Here is a 19,609-nt window from a genome sequence, read left to right on the forward strand (position 1 = left end):
CATTCATTCATGTGATTGATTCTGCGTGGTCCACACCAGACACTGCGCCGAGTGTCTGTCTTATTCCACGCTTCTTGTCATCATGTTTCTCCATCTTAGCGATGCAGGGAGATTGAATAACTTGCCCGAGGTCAGGCGGAAGTTAAATTCCTGAGGGAGTAGTGAGGGAGGAGAGCACAGATATGGTCTCTGCCTTCGTGGAACCCACATTGTGATGAGCGAGCGCGCGTGTGTGTGTGTGTGTGTATGTGTCCCCGCCCACGAATACAGTGGACAGACTGATGAATAAAATGCTGGGATACAGTAGGAATTACAAAGACAGAGAACGCAGAGCTCTGATGAATAACACGGGAGGTAGACATGGCCTCTCTGAGAGGAAGAACTGAACTGAAACCTGGATTAAAAGAAGGAGCCAGGGCTTCCCTAGTGGCACAGTGGTTGAGAGTCCGCCTGCCGATGCAGGGCACACGGGTTTGTGCCCCGGTCAGGGAAGATCCCACATGCCGCGGAACAGCTGGGCCCGTGAGCCATGGTCACTGAGCCTGCGCGTCCGGAGCCTGTGCTCCGCAACGGGAGAGGCCACAACAGTGAGAGGCCTGCGTACCGCAAAAAAAAAAAAAAAAAAGAAGAAGGAGCCAGATGCAGGAGCTCTGGAGAAAAGTGAGTCAGGGCAAATGAGGAATGTTCTAGGAAGTGAGGGTTGACCAGTGTGCCCGAGTGAGATCAGTGGGAAAGAAAGGCTCTCTTCCTCTTGCTCCTTCCCTCTCTCGCACCTGTCTTCCCCTTTCGAAGTGGCCCATGGAAGCCCACCGTGTCCCCATGAAGCGCCCCCGAACCCCAGGCAGGACTGACGGGCACCATCTGTGGGTCCACCGTGGAAGGAGAACGTGGGGCTTCTTGTTCAGAATCGGTTCGGAATTCCAGGCAGTCACAGCAGAGTGTCACACCAAGCACAGGCCCCTCTGGGCACGGGCTGGAAGCCTGTGAAGCCGGCCCTGAGCCCAGGGTGGTTTTCGGGAAGCATCTCCTAATGCCCAGTAGGCCTCGGTCCTGACTCGCTGTCTTGTAACTTAGACTTGGAACTTCCACAGAGCGTGGGTTTCAATAATAGCATAGGAGTGGGGGAAGACTGGGGAAAAGTGGCCACAGAGAAGCCTCAGCACTTCTCAAGTCTCAATTTCAGAGGATTAGTGTCATGCAAACCATGCTGTCTGGCCGCAGCACAGCTACATTGGTTATCAACAATGCAAAGAAACACAGCACGCCACTGGGTTCTAGAGCCCGTGCAGAGCAGAGCCCCAGTTCCTGCCCCAGGGCCAGCCCGAGCTCCTGCCCGTCCTGACAGCTCAGCCCTGCACTCCCCTCTTCATTGCCTCATCACCTGGGGAAAGAGGGTTGGATTGGAGCCTGAGGGATTGGGCCAAGGTCTGTCTCCAAACTGAGCTCTCAATTAGGATTCAAACCCACCCTGGGAGAGAGAGCGATTGGTGCTTCAGCTGGAGGTGAATTTCTTTGGGAGACTTGTTCAAATTATGAAAAGTCGCATTTCCCCATGTTGGGTATTAGATCCAAGTGTAACGGGCCTTCCAGGCTGGAAACGTGGCTACGTGCTCAGAAAGCCAGGTGGCCAGCGCGGCAGCATTTAAACGTGTACCCGCCTACACCAGGGCCCTGGCGGAGTAACTTAGACTGTGGCGTCAACCTCCTTAGATTAATGGAGAAATGCTTTCCGCTGTTCCCCCGGGCCTGGAACCTGCTCATTACTCGTGGAGGGAGGGGTGCGGCAGCTGACAGCCCCATCTGTTCCTGGCCCAGGGTCTGCAGCTGCCCTGTCATCACCTAGGCTGGGAGTTTGGGTTGGGAGGGGGGAGTGTCGAGAGGTCAGTGGATGACCCCTGACTCCTGGGTCAGCCAAGAGTGTCTCCACGCCAGCTGGCCCCATCTGAGATGAAGGCCCTGGAAAGGAGTCCTCTGTTGCTGTGTTGAGTGTAAGTTGTACATTTTCCAACATACATCCTTTTAACTTGGCTAAAACAAGGCTGCGGTGCGACAAGTAGAAAGATCTGGGTCTAACCAAAGATTGCCGCTGCCACTGAGGGCATAATTCTGAGTTAACTTACTCATCAGTGGGCCCAGGCTCTGGTCAGACTGTAACGGTCCCTGCTACGAAGTAGGACGGGCTCTGGGACTGCCCGCGTCTCTTTTCCCACAACTCTCTTACCTCCTAATTTTGCTTAGAAGGAAGAGCTTAAAGCACTTCTCCATTATTCTAAGACATCCAAGCTACATCACAGGGCCCTCATGCAGAACAGCACATTTAAGTGATGCCACAGAGGACACCTGTCTTTCTAAGCATCTTTCTAGCTTGGAAGGCCTGGATACCCAGCTAGTGGGGTTCGTGGGGAACGAGGGCTCCAACCTGCTTTATCCACTCTGGCATTACAGGGCATCGTGATCATTGTGCTAATAGTCTTTCCTGAGGACTTACTTTGTGCCAGGCCATGCAGCCTACCTGTCTCACGTACATAGTTCTCACAGCAACTCTCTGAGGTTGGTAACCATTATCACCCCCGGTTTACAGAAGAGGAAACTGGAGCTTAGAGAGGTCAAGAAACTGGCCCCAGCTCACACAGTAAGTGATGGGGCCGGGATTTGATTTCCAGGTTGACCCCATCACCCACACCTCCAGTGACTAAGCTCTGCTGTCATGTCAGACGTACCCCATCTTTCCCCTTTCTGTTGTCAAGGTCTTTGTTCTCTGCCAAGGAACTGGCCTGTCATTCTGGTGAACTTGTGTCTGTCACTGTGATGTGGTACCAGTGCATTCATGTGTTACTTCCCAGGCAACGTTTGCATTCAGGCTGGAGTTGTCTAGCGAAGACTCCCCTGAAAGGAATACAACAGAAGACATTTAATTACTTCTCTTGCTCATCAGCAATCCCCCTGTCCACAAGTGCCTGGCCCAACTTCCTCTTGAAAAGTCACATGCACCAAGGCAAGAGAAAGAACCACTGACCACGTGTCAGGAAATGAGGGGAAAACCAGGCACCACATATCATGTTCCAGTGCTGGCTGCACTGCCAAGGAGATCAGGACCATGGACAGGTCACCTGCCCTTCCTGGGCCTCTGCTTGCCCACCCAACAGATAAACAACATCATCATCATCACCATCATCATCATCATCGATGAGAACCTCCCGTGCTAGGGCAGGAGGTATGGTCGCGAACAGGCAAACGCGGATCTGCCTCATGGAGCTTGAAGTCCAGAGACTCTTTCTTGTGGTGGAAGGGTCAGTGGGTTTTAAAGTCCTTTAAGAAGAATCCCCTCTTTTACACCAAAGCAAACTCCTGTAGAAAATTCTAGCTTAGGTTGAAGTACAGCCGTCCTCTGATCGGAGTGAGAGAGGACGTTTCCCCATGGGTGGACTCAGTGTTTGAATTTGCTCCCTTCTGAAAGGGCTCTTTCCCCCCAGACTAGAGACTCATTTACTTTGAGATGTCCAGTTGTGCCAGTTGAATTAACACCAGCCTGCACCTTGGTTAGTTGCATTGTGCTCTGCAGACATTCCTGTGCCGGGTTCAATTAAAGATTGAACCAATGAAGTGGGTGAGGAAGTATGGCCAGCTGCCCAGACCTTGTCTCCTACAGAGTTCAAGGCCAGTTGCCTTAGGATTATGGAGACATTAGCTTGCCCAGGCACCCACCAGGATCTCTGGGCACACCCTCTTGTAATCAGGGTCATGGACTCCTGGGGTGGGAAATGGGCCTGAAGCCCCTCCCTCTCTATCATCATGCCTCAAGTCCCACCCCCACTGCGGCCCATGTTTGTCCTTCCTCCCTGCTTGCGGGCACGAGAAACCTTGTTCCAGGTACAACTCACCCTCTCTGTTTTTAAGGCGCATGCCACACTGTTTTGAACGCTACAGCTTGGGCCGCAAGACCCTTCAGTTCTTTTGTCTTTCTATGAGCGTTTCAGAAGATGTAGCCCTGTTCACGCAAACCCCTCCCTCCGCTTCCCAGGACCCTTGCCTACCACATTTTAGCTTCGTTGGTCAGCTGGAACCAGTGTCCTTAACTGGGGTCTGTGAACTAGTAGGTCGAGGGAGGGGGTGTCCACACATGAGTTCTAGAGATTATACTCTGAACCCTCAGATACTGCACTAAAATTTGGGTCTGTGTTTGTGCGTTTGGGCAAATGGAAGTTCCATGGTCTTCATAAAAGATGCTCGTAGGGACTTCCCTGGTGGTCCAGTGAGTAGGACTCTGTGCACGCATGCTGCAGCTAACAGTCCACATGCCACAACTGAAAAAGAAGATCCCGCCTGCTGCAGCTAAGTCCTGGTGCAGCCTAAATAAGTAAATAAAAATAAATCTTTTTTAAAAATGCTCATAAAAGGCCAAGGACTCCTGCTCTGGGGGCCTAAGTGCATCCTCTCCATTGCACATAATTTTTAAGCATCCAAGCATCTTGGCTCAAACGCCTCATTTCACACACCGGACACCCCGAACAGGGAAGAGAGGAGGCCAAGGCCACACAGTGAGAACACGAGGATTCAGTTGCCTTTCCTCCCAGGCTGGTGTTCCTTCTGCAGCCCCAGTGCATAGAGCCTTAGAAGAGACTCAGGCCACCAGCAGGAATAAAGCTGCTTCTACTCACACTGTCCACTTCAGTTAAAGTTTTTAAGTATTTTTAAATAGTTTGTTTAAAAGCCGAATCAGAAAAAATTTATATAGATCCTCAAGAAGATTTAGGGTCACTCACAAAGATACTTTTATTCTATTGCAGGGGTTTTCTATTGCTGTCATAGCAAATTAGCTCAAATTTTATGGCTTATTAACTTACAGTTCTGTTCATTAGAAATCCAGTCTAATCTCCCTGGGCTAAAATCAAGGTGTCAGCAGAGCTGTGTTCCTCTGGAAACTCTAGAGGAGAATCCATTTCCTTGCCTTTTCCAGCTTCTAGAGTTTACCCACATTCCTTGGCTTGTGGCCCCTTCCATCCTGAAAGCCAGAAATGTTGCATCTCTGACTCTTCTTCCATAGCCACGTGTCCCTCTGACCACATCTGGGAAAAGGTCTCTGCTTTTAAGGATTGGAGTCATTAGACTGGGCCCACCCCAATAATCCAGGATAACCTCCCTGTCTCAAGATCCTTAACCTTAACCACATCTGCACAGCCCTTTTTAACATGTCAGGAAACACAGTCATAGGTTCTTGGGATTAGGGATTAGGATGTTGACATCTGTGGGGTCATTATTCTGCCTCTCAAGAGGTCGTTCACAAAAGATGCTTTTTGTTAATACTGGAGAGGTCGACAAATTTTTCTTTAAAAGGCCAGATAGTAAATATTTCAGGCTTTTCAGACAATGTGGTCTCTGTTGCAACTACTCTGCTCTGCCACCGTGGAGCAAAAGCAGTAGTGGACAGAATGCAAATGAGTGGGGGTGGCTGTGTTCCAATAAAACTTTATTTATAGGAGCAGATGTGTAGGTTAGATTTGGCCCATGGCCGTCATTTACAGACCCCTCTTCTATTGGATTCACCAGGCATTCTCTGAGAGAACTTCTGTTCTAGCCTTTGCCCTGGGGCTAAAGGGACAAATATGATGTGTTCTTGGCCTGTGAGGGACTCTTTCAGTCTGGTGGGGATGAATAGGTGTTAGTAGAGACCCCGAGAGTGACTGGCCCTTGAGGGTAGGGACCAAGGAGCTGCAGGTGCATCCTTCAGAGGAAGTGACCAGGGTTTCTGGGAAGGAATTGCCCAGATTTCACTGAAAAATAAAGCTGGGAGGTCCCGGCCTGAGGAACCAGGATTAAAATGATGGCTCAGGTGTCTGAGGTTTGTGGTTTGGGTGTCTACACCCGTACACTGGGTGGTTGCACTCTGGTTAAGAGCATGAGCTGAGTAGCTCTTACAGACCTGGGGGATTCAAAGCTGCGTGACCTTGGACAAGGGTGTCAGCTTCCTCAACTCCAGGAGGGAGACTGGCAAGGTGGTTAGTGGGATCGTGTGTAATGCGTATTTGTTGAATCAAGGGATGCTCCCAAGACAATAGCTACTATTGTAATTAGCTCAGAGTTTCCCAGAATGCACTGGGAAAGCCGACCACCGCATCCCCGTGTCTGATTCGCAAGCACTCGCAAAGAATATAGAGCAAACGCTCATTGACAATTATGATGCTATTAATAGCAGTACTAGTTGTACTAAAACAAGAGGAGTGGTAATGGTTGCTACCCTTTAATTAACATTGCTTGTTTGCCAAGAGCCATGCTGAGATCTTTATAAGGGTTATCTCAGTCTGCTCCACAGCTCTGGGGGAGAAGGCGATTATTAGCTACATTTTACAAAAGACCACAGGAGGCTCAGAGAAGACAAGTGACTTGCCTAAGATCACACAGTGGCAAAGGTTGGAGGTGGGACTCAAACCCAAGTTTATTTAACGTCAAAGACTGGGTTCTTCCCCAGCCCCTGGCAGCACAAGGATAACAGACTCTTTCTTGTGCCTTCTTCTAGTGTCCAGACAGCAGTGGATTGTAGCGGCAGTGGCAGAAAAGAGACGTAAGTTAACCCTGAGTAGAACTGAGCCAATTACACCAAAGCCCAAGACGAGCCCCTGGCCCTCTGTGTCCAGTTTGCAGAAGAAACATCCACACCCACCTGGAGAGTTATCCGCAGTGCCCACGAGAGCTCTTACTCCATGGTCATAACATATAGCCCCGGGGGTGTACTGAACCGTCCAACTTCTCGCAGACAAAGAGAAGCCCATGACTTACCATACCACCGTTCTCAGACACCGTCAGTCGCTCCCCGTTGCCTCAGAAGAGACTTTTTAGACTGACATTTGAGCCCTGCACATTCTGACCCTTACTTCCCCCTCCACCTGGGGCTCCTGCTTTCCATATCATCCGTGCCTTATGTACCTATGTGTGTGCTGTTCCTTCCAGGCCTGTGTAGCCAAGCCCTAACCTTCAAACAAGATGTAGCTCAACTGCCACTACTTGATTCCTTCCTTTATGCCTCCAAGAAGCAAATCAAGGCTCCCTCCTTGTCCTCCTTAGAACCTATCTTGTCTTTATCTACAGCATTGATAATTTTCTTTTATGGTTATTTATATAGATGTCTACTCTGCTATAATGGGGTCTTGAGGGCAGGGTCATTGTTGGGTTCATGTTTATAGTTCCTTCCCATGGTGCCTGGCATAGAGTGCTCTATAAACAAACAAACAAATTTGTGTATATATCAATATATAAATTTATTATATATTATATATAATATATATTTGAGTGAATATATCAACCAGAAAATAATCGTTGAATACCCAGAGCAATGAGAGGCCCACCCAGGCCTCTCCCTGTGCTGCTTTCAGTAATAGGGGGCCTACAATTAAGTCTCTGTCCCCAAAGACATTCCAGCTTAGGTAGGCAAGGAGTTAAGGCCTTCACACTTGCCATATTCCATGACCATATCATTTGGTATGCAATTCAGTGCCAAACTTTACTCCAAAATTAGAGATACCTCAGCATCTATATTAGAGTGTTTATCTTCCCAAGGAAGAGCAGTGGTTATCAGCATGGGCGTTGGAATTGGGTGACCTTAGTCAAGACCCAAGCTGACCTCCCCAAATCCCGTTACTGTCATCTGTGTAAGAGGTGCAGCACTGGCTCCCACCGCTCAGGGACGGTATTGTGAGCACTGATTAAAGTTACGCATGTCAGCACTTAGCACAATGCCTGGCTCATGCTAAGGGGTGACCATCTAGTTATTGCTGTTACTGTAGTTGTCATCATGTTGACAATATCTTGCATTCTGCTTCTAGAGATAACGTCTCCATCCTCAGCTCCCAGCCAGAGGGCAGTCTGCAGTCCTGGTTGAGTTGTACTCTGTCCCTGGCCACAGACACGGTGAGGACCCCCTCTCGACAGTCAGCCATCAGCAGCTGTATCCTCAGCCCTAGGTAAGAGTATCTCCCTGCTGCCTCTGGATGACCAATAGCTGAAAGAATCTCAGGCTTTGACGGTTGCTGTTCAAGTCTTCCATTTCCTCTGTCCTAGCCAAGGACAAGCATGGTCCAGTTTGAGGTATGACCCTGCCACTTCCTAGCCGTGTGACTTTAGGCAGACCAGTTACCCTCTCTGAGCCTTCACTTCCTCACCTGTAAAACAGGAAATAACATTGTGTTTGCTGCTCCAAACAGGTGAAGTGATGGGAATCTAATACAGCCGTCCCTAAAGCACAGTTTTCCAGATGCTTTTAAATAGCAGGGGGTGAACATTTTTAAAAATAGCTGTGGATTTATTATAGTTGTTTTCTAGCTAAGGCAAATCCCACTAGTTTTCCACTTATAGATCGTTTTGGATTTAAAGTTTTCTCTATAAACATATTTACTTAAAGTTTTTTGGTTTTTTATTTTTAATGGGGAGTCCATATAAAAACTGTTAGGCTGGATGATTTCCTCCTCAGAAATTTCAGCTTTGTTTGAATGTCAGAATTTTATATTTTTTTCCTACCATAGAAGGAGACACATTCAGCCACAGCCTGAGATGGGACCCTCACAAATCTATAGGACTGGCAACAATGTTGCTCCAACAGATGGGCCCCAGGGCTCAGCCTTCGCTGTAGGACTTCAATCCATCTTTCCTCTTGCTTTTCAACTCCATTCCGCTCAGCTCGTGTGGTTTTCCTTTTCAAGGGCAGCCCTCTTGTAATTAGGAGCTAATGGCCATAAATCAGAAATTATGGCTTAAGCAGATGCGTAGTTAAGATGAAATGCACACAAATGCTTGTGTGATAACAGAGGAACCAATGTGATAAGATAGAAAGAAAAATCACAAACTAATGGCGCAAACCCAGACAACCCCTTCCTGACTCGAAACGTGTTTGCTCTGAAGCAGGGCGTTGTCTCTACAAAAAGAAAGGGGTGGAAGTTCACTCCAAGCTTTCGGGCATGTTCAGGAAATGGCAAATATCTGACACATGTCTGCTGATAATCTTAGGCTGAAAGGTTTGATGTCGAAAATATCAAAGGGAGGCTCTGAGAATGGGGTGCATTGGGGGAGTTAATTAAAGCAAGCTTATCTGATTACTGCTCTTAATTAAAAACAAAGACCTGTGTGGAGAAAGAGTCATGTCCTCTATGAACGCAAATGATGAGGACTTTTTCTCTCCTGATAACTGAATACCTCTGTTTTTCCCCATCAGCCAATGTATAAGGCAGCAGAAGCAGAACTGGAGGAACGTGAGAGCTCATTAGCATAGTACCCAAGTTGCACAAGTATAATTATATTAGGCTGCACGGTAAGGAATTATGCCCTGAGTTGCTTGGCACCCGCGTGAGCGGGAGGTGGGAGGCCGCAGTGGTCTCAGTACACGGACTGAAGTCACAGCATCTGGCCTCCAATCCCACATTTGCTCCTCTGAAGCTGTGAGATTTGGGGCAAATTTTTGTGTTTTTTTAATAATTTTTATTGGAGTATAGTTGATTCACAATGTTGTGTTAGTTTCAGATGGACAGCAAAGTGAATCCGTTATACATATACATGTATCCACTCTTTTTTGGGTTCTTTTCCCACATAGGCCATCACAGAGTACTGAGTAGAGTTCCCTGTGTTATACAACAGGTCCTTATTAGTCATCTATTTTATATATAGTAGTGTGGATATGTCAGTCCCAATCTCCCAATTTATCCCTCCCCCCCAACACCATTCCCCCCTGGTAACCGTAAGTTTGGGGCGAGTTGCTTAACTTCTCTGTTCGTGTTTCCTTGTGAGTAGATCATTGTCAGGGTTAACGAGAGGATGCACTCATAGCCCTAGAAAGAGCTCAAGAAAATTAGCTGCCTTATTAGTGTTGGTGTCTAGCTGATGCCCAGAGTAACCCCAGGAGACTGATGTCATTACCCCCATGCCGCACAAGAGGGACCTGAGGCCGAGAGGTTAGGGAACAACTGATTGAGGCAAAGACGGCCACACCCCAGTTCCTGTAGCTGCACCTCGGGCAGCGCCTCCAGGCAGCCCTCTCTAGAGCCTAGTACCCCTTTTCCTGCCTGCTCCCCCTCCAAGTCCTCAGGCTTGTCCAGCTGCAGTTCAGAGCAGAGGGGCCTGCACCAAGGGCAGCAGTGGGGCAGGAGGCAAGAAGAGACCATAAGCTCCTTGTCAGTTTTCTTCATGTTGGTGTCCCTTGGGCTGGCACACAGATGGTGCTCTATAAATGTTTGTTGAATGAATAGCTGACCATAACATCAACACTTGAGCAGAAATACTAACTGTACTTGGTCACAGCTCATCATTGACTGTGACTCAGGGTCAGAAATTTGCTCCGTGTCATTCAGCAAGTAAGAGAAAGAGGCAGGATTTGAACCCAGGTTTGAACGCGTCCGAAGCCTGTATTTGTGTTTGCCACACTGCCATGACTCTGACTTTTATCCAGGAGGTGGATCGCTCACCTGGCAGAGTTTACTGGCAAAGAGCTGGCCTGTTACTAATATTAAAACTGTATAAGGATCCTTATTCAACATTCAACATCCATTCAAAAGATGTTTATTAAGTGCCTACTGAGTGCCAGATTCCATGGCATTAAGCCCTGAAAATTTTAAGCCCTGTCCTTGCAATACGTTTACAATTTAAAGGTTCTAGAACTTGTGAGTTCGAAGGGACCACCGGATTATTTAGTCCAATTCTCTCATTATATAAATGGGAAAAACTGAGGTCTGCAGAAGGAAATATCTTACCTAAGCTTATAGTAAGGACTAACCCAGAGTTCAGGTTCCTTGACCTCCAGCTTTATAATCTGTAAATCCTTCTCCCTTTTAAGAACTTAGAATATATCTGAGAAGGGTACAGTCCTCCTGGCTACCACCCTAACCTCAGTTCCCTTCCCGAAGGTATCCATCGTCTTCAGTTTGGTGTGCATCCTTCCACATCTTTCTCTGTGTATTTATAAACATACATGTACTTGTAGCAAATACATAGCATTTTTGTGGGCTTTTAAAACACATAAACGGTATGATGTTATTTTATGTATATCATGCTCTAAATTCTTACGAAGTGCTTCTTTCCCTCAACAATATACCATGGAGATCTTTCCCTGTCAGTCCACATAAGTCTATCTCATTCTTTTACATTCCTGCAGAAGAACTTTAAATGATGCCATGGGTTTGCTAAACTGCAGTCTTCTTGTTTCACTTTTAGTTGAGTTCAGGATATTTGCTATTAACCTGTAAGCCTTTTTTAAAAAAAAAAGCGCACGTCCTTATGCACACGGGCAAATGATTCTCTGGGTCAAAGGGAATTTGCGTTTTAAACTTGACTAGATGCTCCCAGATCATCCGGGCGTTGTTTGTGCGAGGAGGCGGGATAGCATACAAGGCTCCTGTGTGCTCCCGCACCCCCCATATTCCCTGGCCCATCACAGGGCTCAAGATATGAGTCCCTTGGGCATTCCCAAACTTGACTGAGAAAGAAGGTCACTCTAAAAAGAGAAGAGAGAGAGAAAGCAGTCTTCTGCCAAAAAAATAAAAGCGTTCCTTGTATTATTTATAAGGGGATGTCAGCTCAAGAGAGATACACCTAAAGCTTTATGATTTCCAGCCCAGGAATCATGCAGCTGCCGCTGACAAATGCAAGAGCTACTGGCGATGGAGACGCTAAGTTACCTCCGTGGCCCCGGGGGAGGGAGTTCACGGGCTTGGTGGTGGCAGCCACGCTCGGCTCAGGAGTCTCTCTCGACGGCTGACTGCGGGTGGTACCAGGGCGTCCAGGGCTGGTATGCTCTCCCCGGCCCTGCAGGGTGCCTGGCCTCTCCCTCCTGCCCTCCAGGCCATTGCCCTGCTGGAAGAGTGCTCCAGGAAAGGCTTCTCTCCTCTCCCCTCTGGGCCTCACAGCACCTCAGGCTTTCCAAGGCAGGTCCAAGCCCCATTTCTGTCTAGAGCCCCATCCCCACGTCCCACAGAACCCCAGCCTTGGTCACTCACACAGTTCTGCAGGGTCCACGCACTGATGGGCATTAATTGAACCAGCTGTTCAGATGCTGATGTCTTATCACTGGTCCGTTGTTTCTTTCATTTTACTGGACAGTTATTCCAAACCATCCTGACTTTCCTCCAGCCCTGATTCCTCACTCCAAGGAGACACCCTAAACTCCTGGTTCATTCAAAGAAAACAAAATCATGGCCTGAACTTCTGTGGTGTCTATAAATCCATCTCTCTCTGCCCTCGTCTACCCTCCGGTCTCAGAAGATAAGATCCAGTCCTGTTCAAGTCGAATCCGTATCCCGCTGCCCCTTCTCCCCTGCAGTGTGCCCAGCATCCCCTCTCTCTCCTGCATCCTCAGCTTCTGCCTTTCTGGTTGTCCTTCCTCCACAGGTTATAAGCACCTTCGGGTCCTCCCCGTTGTAACTGTGTCCTCACCTATCACCTTTCCCTTCCCTTTGGAGGCAAGCTTCTTCAAAGCAAGGCCCACATGCACCGTCTTCACTCACCTCACGTTTCTGCCTCACTTTCCTCCAGCCCTGAGCCTGCCCCCACCACTGCACTGAAACTTTTCTCACCGTGTCAGCGGCTCCCAAAGGGACACACCAGGGGACGTTCTCCAGTCTTGATCTTTTTCTGGACTTCCCTCCTGCGCTGGTCTCTGTCAGACACTTCTCAGAACTCCCTGCCTGCCCGGCCTTGTAGCTGTTGCTGCTCCTTGGAGCTGCCCAAACTGCTCCCCAGCCCCGCCAGTGCTGGGGATCACGGGATGCTGCTCTCACCCGCTGTTTTTCTCTCCACCTGGTCCCAGGCAATCCTGTTGTGATTTTAACTCCCTCACCGTAAGTGGATGACCCCCAGATCTAGCCCTCCAGCTCTTACATTCTCCCAGGTTTCAAACGCGTATATCACATCTAATCGCCTACCTTTAGAAGCTCGCCACCTGGATGTCGCCCTGGTGTCTGAACCCAGCGTATCCAAGGGGAGACTCCTCCCTTTCCCCCACCAATGTCATCAGTATCATTTGGTGGTTCTGTCATCCACAGAGCCACCCAAGCTGGCCCCCTTGACTCATCTGAGGCTCTCATCCCTCTCCCTCATCCCCAGTCAGCTGATCCCTAAATCTTGTTTACTCTGCCCCTCCCCCCTTTAAGCAAATGCTTTTTTGGGGGCTGGGCTGCACGGCATGTGGGATCTTACTTCCCCAACCTGGGATCGAACCCACGTCCCCTCTAGTGGAAGCATGGAGTCCTAACCTCTGGACCACCAGGTAAGTGGCCAAGCAAATACTCTTGACCCTGTTTACTTCTCTCCATCCTCACTGTCAGCACCTTGAAGTCAGGCTACCATCATTTCTGGTCTAGACTCTGACAAAGACCTTCCGACCCCACCCTCCTCTAGTCCATCCTCTGAGCTTCAGCCAGGATGATCTGTCTCAAATGAAAAGCTGCTTTCGGTGGCTTCCCGTCACCTACGGCAGGAGTCAGCCAGCCACCACTCACAGGCAAACTATGGCCCTTGACCTGCTTTTGTAAATGAAGTTTTATTGGACCAACAGCCATGCTCGTTTTTTTTTTTTTTTTAATTTTACATGTTCTTTATGACTGCCTTTGCATTATGATGGCAAAATTGAGTAGTTGCAACAGAGATCGTATGGCCCCAAAGCCAAAAATATATGCTGTCTGTCCTTCATAGAAAACCTTTTGTGACCTCTGCCTTACAGGATAGAACAGGATGGAATTCAGGCACCTTAGTGGGCTTCCCGTGCCCTCTGTGACCTGGGTCTTTTCTGCTTCTTTGGTCTCATTTCCCTGTATCTCTTCTTCATGCTTTGTGCCCCGAACGGTTTATGCTGCTCCCTCAGACGCTGTGCTGTTTCCCACCCTTGGTCCTGTGTCCATGGTTTTCGCTCTGACTGGACCCCCTTCCCATGTTTCTTAACCTCATGAACTCTTATTTGTTTTTTGTTTTGTTTTTTTAAATTAATTAATTTTTGGCTGTGTTGGGTCTTCGTTTCTGTGCGAGGGCTTTCTCCAGTTGCGGTGAGCGGGGGCCACTCTTCATCGCGGTGCACGGGCCTCTCACTATTGCGACCTCTCGTTGCGGAGCACAGGCTCCAGACGCACAGGCTCAGTAGTTGTGGCTCACGGGCCCAGTTGCTCCGCAGCATGTGGGATCCTCCCAGACCAGGGCTTGAACCCGTGTCCCCTGCATCGACAGGCAGACTCTCAACCACTGCGCCACCAGGGGAGCCCATGAACTCTTATTTGTGACTCAGCTCAAGTGTCACCTGCCTCAGGAGACTTCGTTGACTTCCTGGCTGGGTCACGTGCCCCTCTGCCGTGGTTCTGCAGACCTCACGATTCCCTCTCCCATAGCACTTTCCATAATATGTTAGGATCATATGTTCGGGTGTCTGTCTCCCTCATTAGGCTCTGAACCGTTTAAGGACATAAGCTTTCTCTTTTCCTTCTTACCTCAGCACCCACCACGGTGTCTAGCACATATTAGGTGCTCAATAAACATGCATTGAGCAAATAAATGACCAGTGGATGGAAGTTAGATGGCCTCTCTAATCACTCCGACAGGATGATTAGAAGGATGATGCTGATATGAAGAGCCAAGTGTGGCTTTGCCAGACAGGGTAACTGTCTTGTATCACAGAGCAAGTTGCTAGCAGCACAGAACAAGAATTTTTGGAATATAGTGGGGGAACCTGATGGTCTGGGGCTCCCTCTGTTGGGGGAGGGATGGGGAGTGTTCGAGTGTTTGGGATCCCCATTTGGTAGCCTTGGGAAGTCCAAATAAAATTGTGTGTATCCTGGTCAGAGACTTTATTTATCCCTCAGTTTCAATGACCGATCTGTCACCACATAATTAGAGATGCTGTGATTTGAATTTATTACCAAACATGGCTCTGCACTGTTGCTATTGGACTTGTACCATATTGCAGTGTGAGCGTGGAGATTATTGTATAAATTATTCTCACTCACATAATCATCGTGATTTTAATTACTGTGTAATCTTCGCTAATTACTGTTGTACGTATCATTTGCTTTGGTACTGATTTAACACAACTGCTTTTTCATTTGGCTAAAAGACGGCATTACAACTTTTCCTTTTTCAGGGAAAAATTTGCTTTCTGTAAACATTTGCAGCCCCATACTCTTGGCTTGTGGTTCTTAGTTTAAAAGCAAAAGAGGGACTTCCCTGGTGGCACAGGGGATAGGACTCCGTGCTCCCAATGCAGGGGGCCGGGGTTCGATCCCTGGTCAGGGAACTAGATCCCACGTGTATGCCGCAACTGAGAGTTCGAGTACCCCAACTAAGGCACCCAAGCCACAGCCAAGACCCCGCACCAGCTCAACCATATAAATAAATTTTTTAAAAAAGCAAAAGATTTAGACACCACCATCCTCCTTTGATCAACCCCCGTGGATTTTTATGTAGGATAAGGAGGGCTTGAATCAGTAAAAAGTCTAAACTATAGGGGGTTTTTCGTTTGTTTTTTTGTCTTTTTTTGGCTGCGTTGGGTCTTTGTTGCTGTGTGCGGACTTTCTCTAGTCGCTGTGAGCGGGGCTACTCTTTGTTGCGGTGCGCGGGCTTCTCATTGCGGTGGCTTCTCTTGTTGCAGAGCACGGGCTCTAGGTGCAAGGGCTTCAGTAGTTGTGGCACGTGGGCTCAGTAGTTGTGGCTCGCGGGGTCTAGAGTGCAGGCTCATTAGTTGTGGCACGCAGGCTTAGTTGCTCTGCAGCATGTGGGATCTTCCCAGACCAGGGCTCGAACCTGTGTCCCCTGCATTGGCAGGTGGATTCTTAACCACTGAGCCACCTGGGAAGCCCTAAGGTATTGTCTTTCAAATAAAGTTGTATTGCTTTCAAGGAAGTTCAGTTACTCTACTGCAGAAGTGGGGGCAAGGATGGGTCATGTGAGACCTGCTTAAATGATTAGATAAGACTCGTTTGTAATTAGTTCATTAATTATGTAAATGTGAATGGATGATATTTGGCATTAAAAACAGCTTGTTCTCAAAGTAGGTTAAGCATCAACTGCTAATCTTATTTCAATAGCACATTTATTTACTCATCTCTGCATTCTTAGAACCAGAGCTCAGGATCTTTTTTTTTTTTGCGGTGCGCAGTCCTCTCACCGCTGTGGTCTCTCCCGTTGCGGAGCACAGGCTCCGGACGCGCAGTCCCAGCGGCCATGGCTCACGGGTCCAGCCGCTCCGCAGCATGTGGGATCTTCCTGGACCGGGGCACGAGCCCGCGTCCCCTGCATCGGCAGGCGGACTCTCAACCGCTGCACCACCAGGGAAGTCCCAAGCTCAGGATCATTTTAATCCATCCTGAATGTACTTAATGAATGAGCCTCTCATGAAACTGGTTTTATGTCTTCCAGGACAAAAGGGTTCTTTTCAGTTTTATCAGTATTAAGAAGATTAGTGGGCAAGATGTGGAAACTGGAAGCATGGAAATTTTCAATGCAAACATACTAACCGTGGACCCAAGGCCTGAGCCAGTGAGGAGCCGGAGAAGCCTGGCTCTGTCCGGGGTTTATCTTTGGAGCCAGCATCACTCTTGGACAGGCTTCCATGGGAAGGGGGGCTGTTTTCTATCCAGAGCTCCAGGTCTTATACGATAGATCTGCAAATCTTTCAGGAATGTTGAGGCTCACCTAAGTTAGACGCAAGTTTGCGTAAAACCATTTGGATTAATCACTGATAGTTCAGAACGTTCTTGTAGTGTCTTGGTTCTCTAACTGAGCTAAACTTTCGTTAAGTATACTTATCAAAACATACATACTGGAAACTGCATCTTTTGAAGTTTTCAAAAATTGGTCATACCTTTGTAATAACTACGAAAATTGAAACCAGACCGTTGCTAGCCCCCTAACACCTTCTTGTATCTGGTCCAGTCGTGACCTCCTCCTTACTCAAAGGTAACCACCATCCTAATTTCTGCTCTGAATTTAGATAAGCCTATTTTTTGAACTCTCCAATGCCTTTAAGTTTAAATTTAGCTTTTCTGTTGTTCCTAAGTAGCAGTTTTCTCTGATACAAACTAGACTATCAAGCTGGATGCTGAGTGAGACTTTCCTACTCCTTTTGCTCAGTAAACATTTCTTCCTTAGTTTCCATGCCCAGGAGGACATGCAGGGTCACTCGTACTTCCCTCCAGTCATACGTTGGTGAACTGCCTTCCCCTCTAGACTATAAGCTTCCTGAATGCAAGGTTTATTCACCTCAGTGTCAGCAGCAACTGGCGTCATGGCACTCAACAAATGATCCTGAATGGCTAAAAGGAGGAGTGGATGGATGGGTAACTTCCACTCGCCTAAAGATGCATTTTTATGCTGAACTGGGTGCTGTTATGAAGAAGTCAGAGATTTTATGTGGTTATTGCCATTGTACAGTACTCAGCTGAGCTAATGTCTACACATAGAAAGTGAAAGAAAGCGTTGAAAATTTATTTAAAATCTGTTGAACCCAAGTTGAATCTCTAATCCGATTGGATTACTTTACATACCCAGTTTGTTCTTTCAGGACATTGTGGAGGTTGTATCAGAGGGCAGGCTCAAGTCTGAGAGCCAGTACTGTCCCGTCTCATCAGATTGTGAACCCCGGAGGCTCTCTCCTTCTCTGCTTTTCCAGGGAGACGATGAGGGAGGGGTTCAAACCAGATGTGGTTCCAGCTCCCTCTCAATTCTGAAGTTGATAAAATTCTCTAGAAATAAAACCAGGCTTTGGGTTGGGTTCCGACATAGGAGGAATCCCCTCTAGGTTGTGTACTGGAAGTTGGTTTTGAATCTCTTGGTTTTAATCTCAGAGAAGTGGGTTTGGCTGACCCATAAGTGGGGCTGCTGGGGTCTGAATGAAGCAGCCAGATGAGGCAGATGGAGCCTTTTTTCCCCTCTTTCTTCATTCCCACAATCCCTCATCTTTCTTTTCCTCCATTCCTTCACTGTTTCCACTCCACGAACTTCCCTTAAGGGACTCTTCTAGATCCTGGGAATTCACAGAAGAAAAATACAGTCTAGTTCAGAATTAACAGTCTTGTTGGGAGTTAAAAACAAGCAAGCAAACAATTATAGGATAGAGGCTGGGGGAGCACAGGGGCTGTAGGACCAGAGGAGACCCCTAGCCCAGCCTGGGAGGTGGGCGAAGGCTTCTGGAAGTGGCTGCGGTGGGGCTGAACATTGAAGGGCGAGTAAAAATGTTTTCTTTTCTTTTTTTTTTTATCAGTCAATAGAATCACCCGTAAAGTGTCCTTTCCTTCCCCTTTCCCTCTCTCTCTCCTCCTTTCTCCTTCTTCTTCTTCTTCTTTTTTTTTTAAACAATGAAGGTGTCTGGGCACCATCAACTCTGCTAGCCTCCACCTTAATTTGACAATGGTTTTTTTTTTCATATTGACTTTATTTCTATCTTTACCTTCGTCTCTACTTCTGTCTATATCTAAACACATTTTTTTTATGCCCAACAACGTGAAAGTAAGTTGAAAACATCATGGCAGCTCTCCTTAAGATAATTTCACATCTTTATCCTGCGAAGAAGGACTTTTCCTAACTATTTGCACCATCATTGCAGCTAAAAAAATGAAGAAATCCACTGTTTCATCCAAGATACCAACATTCATATTAACCCAACTGTTCTGAAGTTGTGTCACCGTACTTTTTGAAAGAAGAACCCTATTAAGGGCACTCATTGCATCTCGTTGTTTTGTTTCTTTGGGTCTGTCTCTTAAAAAAAAAAGTAAATAGACTTTTTTTAGAGAACGTTTAGACTTACAGGAAAATTGAGCTGAAAGAACAGAGCGCCCATATTCCCCCGTCTGTGTCTTCCTACCCTCAGTTTCCCCTCTTATTAACACCTTCCATTAGTCCTTAGTCTCTTTTAAACTAGAATGGTCCCCTTACCTCCCCGCCCCCATTGAAACTGATTTTTTTGGTAGAGTTTCAGGCATGATTCTGATGGCAACTCTGTTCAAAACCCACTGGTCCTAGTACCTGGTGACCAGTAAGAATGTGTGGGTGAGACAAGGCAAATTCTGGTGACCCACAGGAGATACGTGGGCAGGTGTCCACTGAGGGCAGCTAATGGGTCATTTTTTTTTAAGTGTCAAGGACTCAGCACCTGCTTAAGATCAGAGAAAACAGCAAGCAAGGCTTAAGAGTTATCTTGCCTCATAAAAACATTATACTATAAGGGATATAGGGGATTTACAGAGTCTGCTTCCTGACTCAAGTCTCTGCATCTTCAGGCCAGAAATAGCCAGGCGGAGGGCCTCTCTGCTGCTTATTCCACAACTTTCCTGCTTGCCATCAAGCAGGGCCTCCCTGGGCATCGCACCCCCGTGGCCCCCTCCTTGCTTCGAGTCTTTCCCTTCAGCCGAGTGGCCTTTCTAAGCCCTAGTGTCTCTGCCTGTGAAATGTAGGCCCTTGCCGGTCCAGGGTTTTGCAGAAACCACTGAATAAGCTAACAGCTGGTAGGAGGGCTCTTCTACTTGGGGTGTCTTCCTCCTACCCCTCTTCCGAAAGCCTGACTGCGCCCCGCCGCCTTCAGAAAGGCTGTGCCCCCAGGCCCCAGCCCCTCGCCTCTCCCTTGCCAGCCTCCTGCCGCGTTTTACAGTCCACGGTTCCCAGT

General features: G+C 47.9%; 1 protein-coding gene across 3 annotated transcripts in view; it reads left to right on the forward strand.

Annotated features, from left to right (window-relative positions):
* Positions 1 to 19,609, forward strand: part of MYO18B (myosin XVIIIB) — a 234,040-nt gene that overhangs the window by 203,158 nt on the left and 11,273 nt on the right. For all 3 annotated transcript variants that reach the window (XM_082667625.1, XM_082667623.1, XM_082667624.1), the window contains 2 exons: positions 6,515 to 6,559; positions 7,818 to 7,955. In XM_082667625.1, coding sequence (XP_082523751.1) covers positions 6,515 to 6,559; positions 7,818 to 7,955 — 183 coding nt within the window. The remainder of the gene's footprint in view (positions 1 to 6,514; positions 6,560 to 7,817; positions 7,956 to 19,609) is intronic.

Source organism: Grampus griseus, assembly GCF_964374135.1.
Source record: "Grampus griseus genome assembly, chromosome: 12".
Classification (NCBI taxonomy): domain Eukaryota; kingdom Metazoa; phylum Chordata; class Mammalia; order Artiodactyla; family Delphinidae; genus Grampus; species Grampus griseus.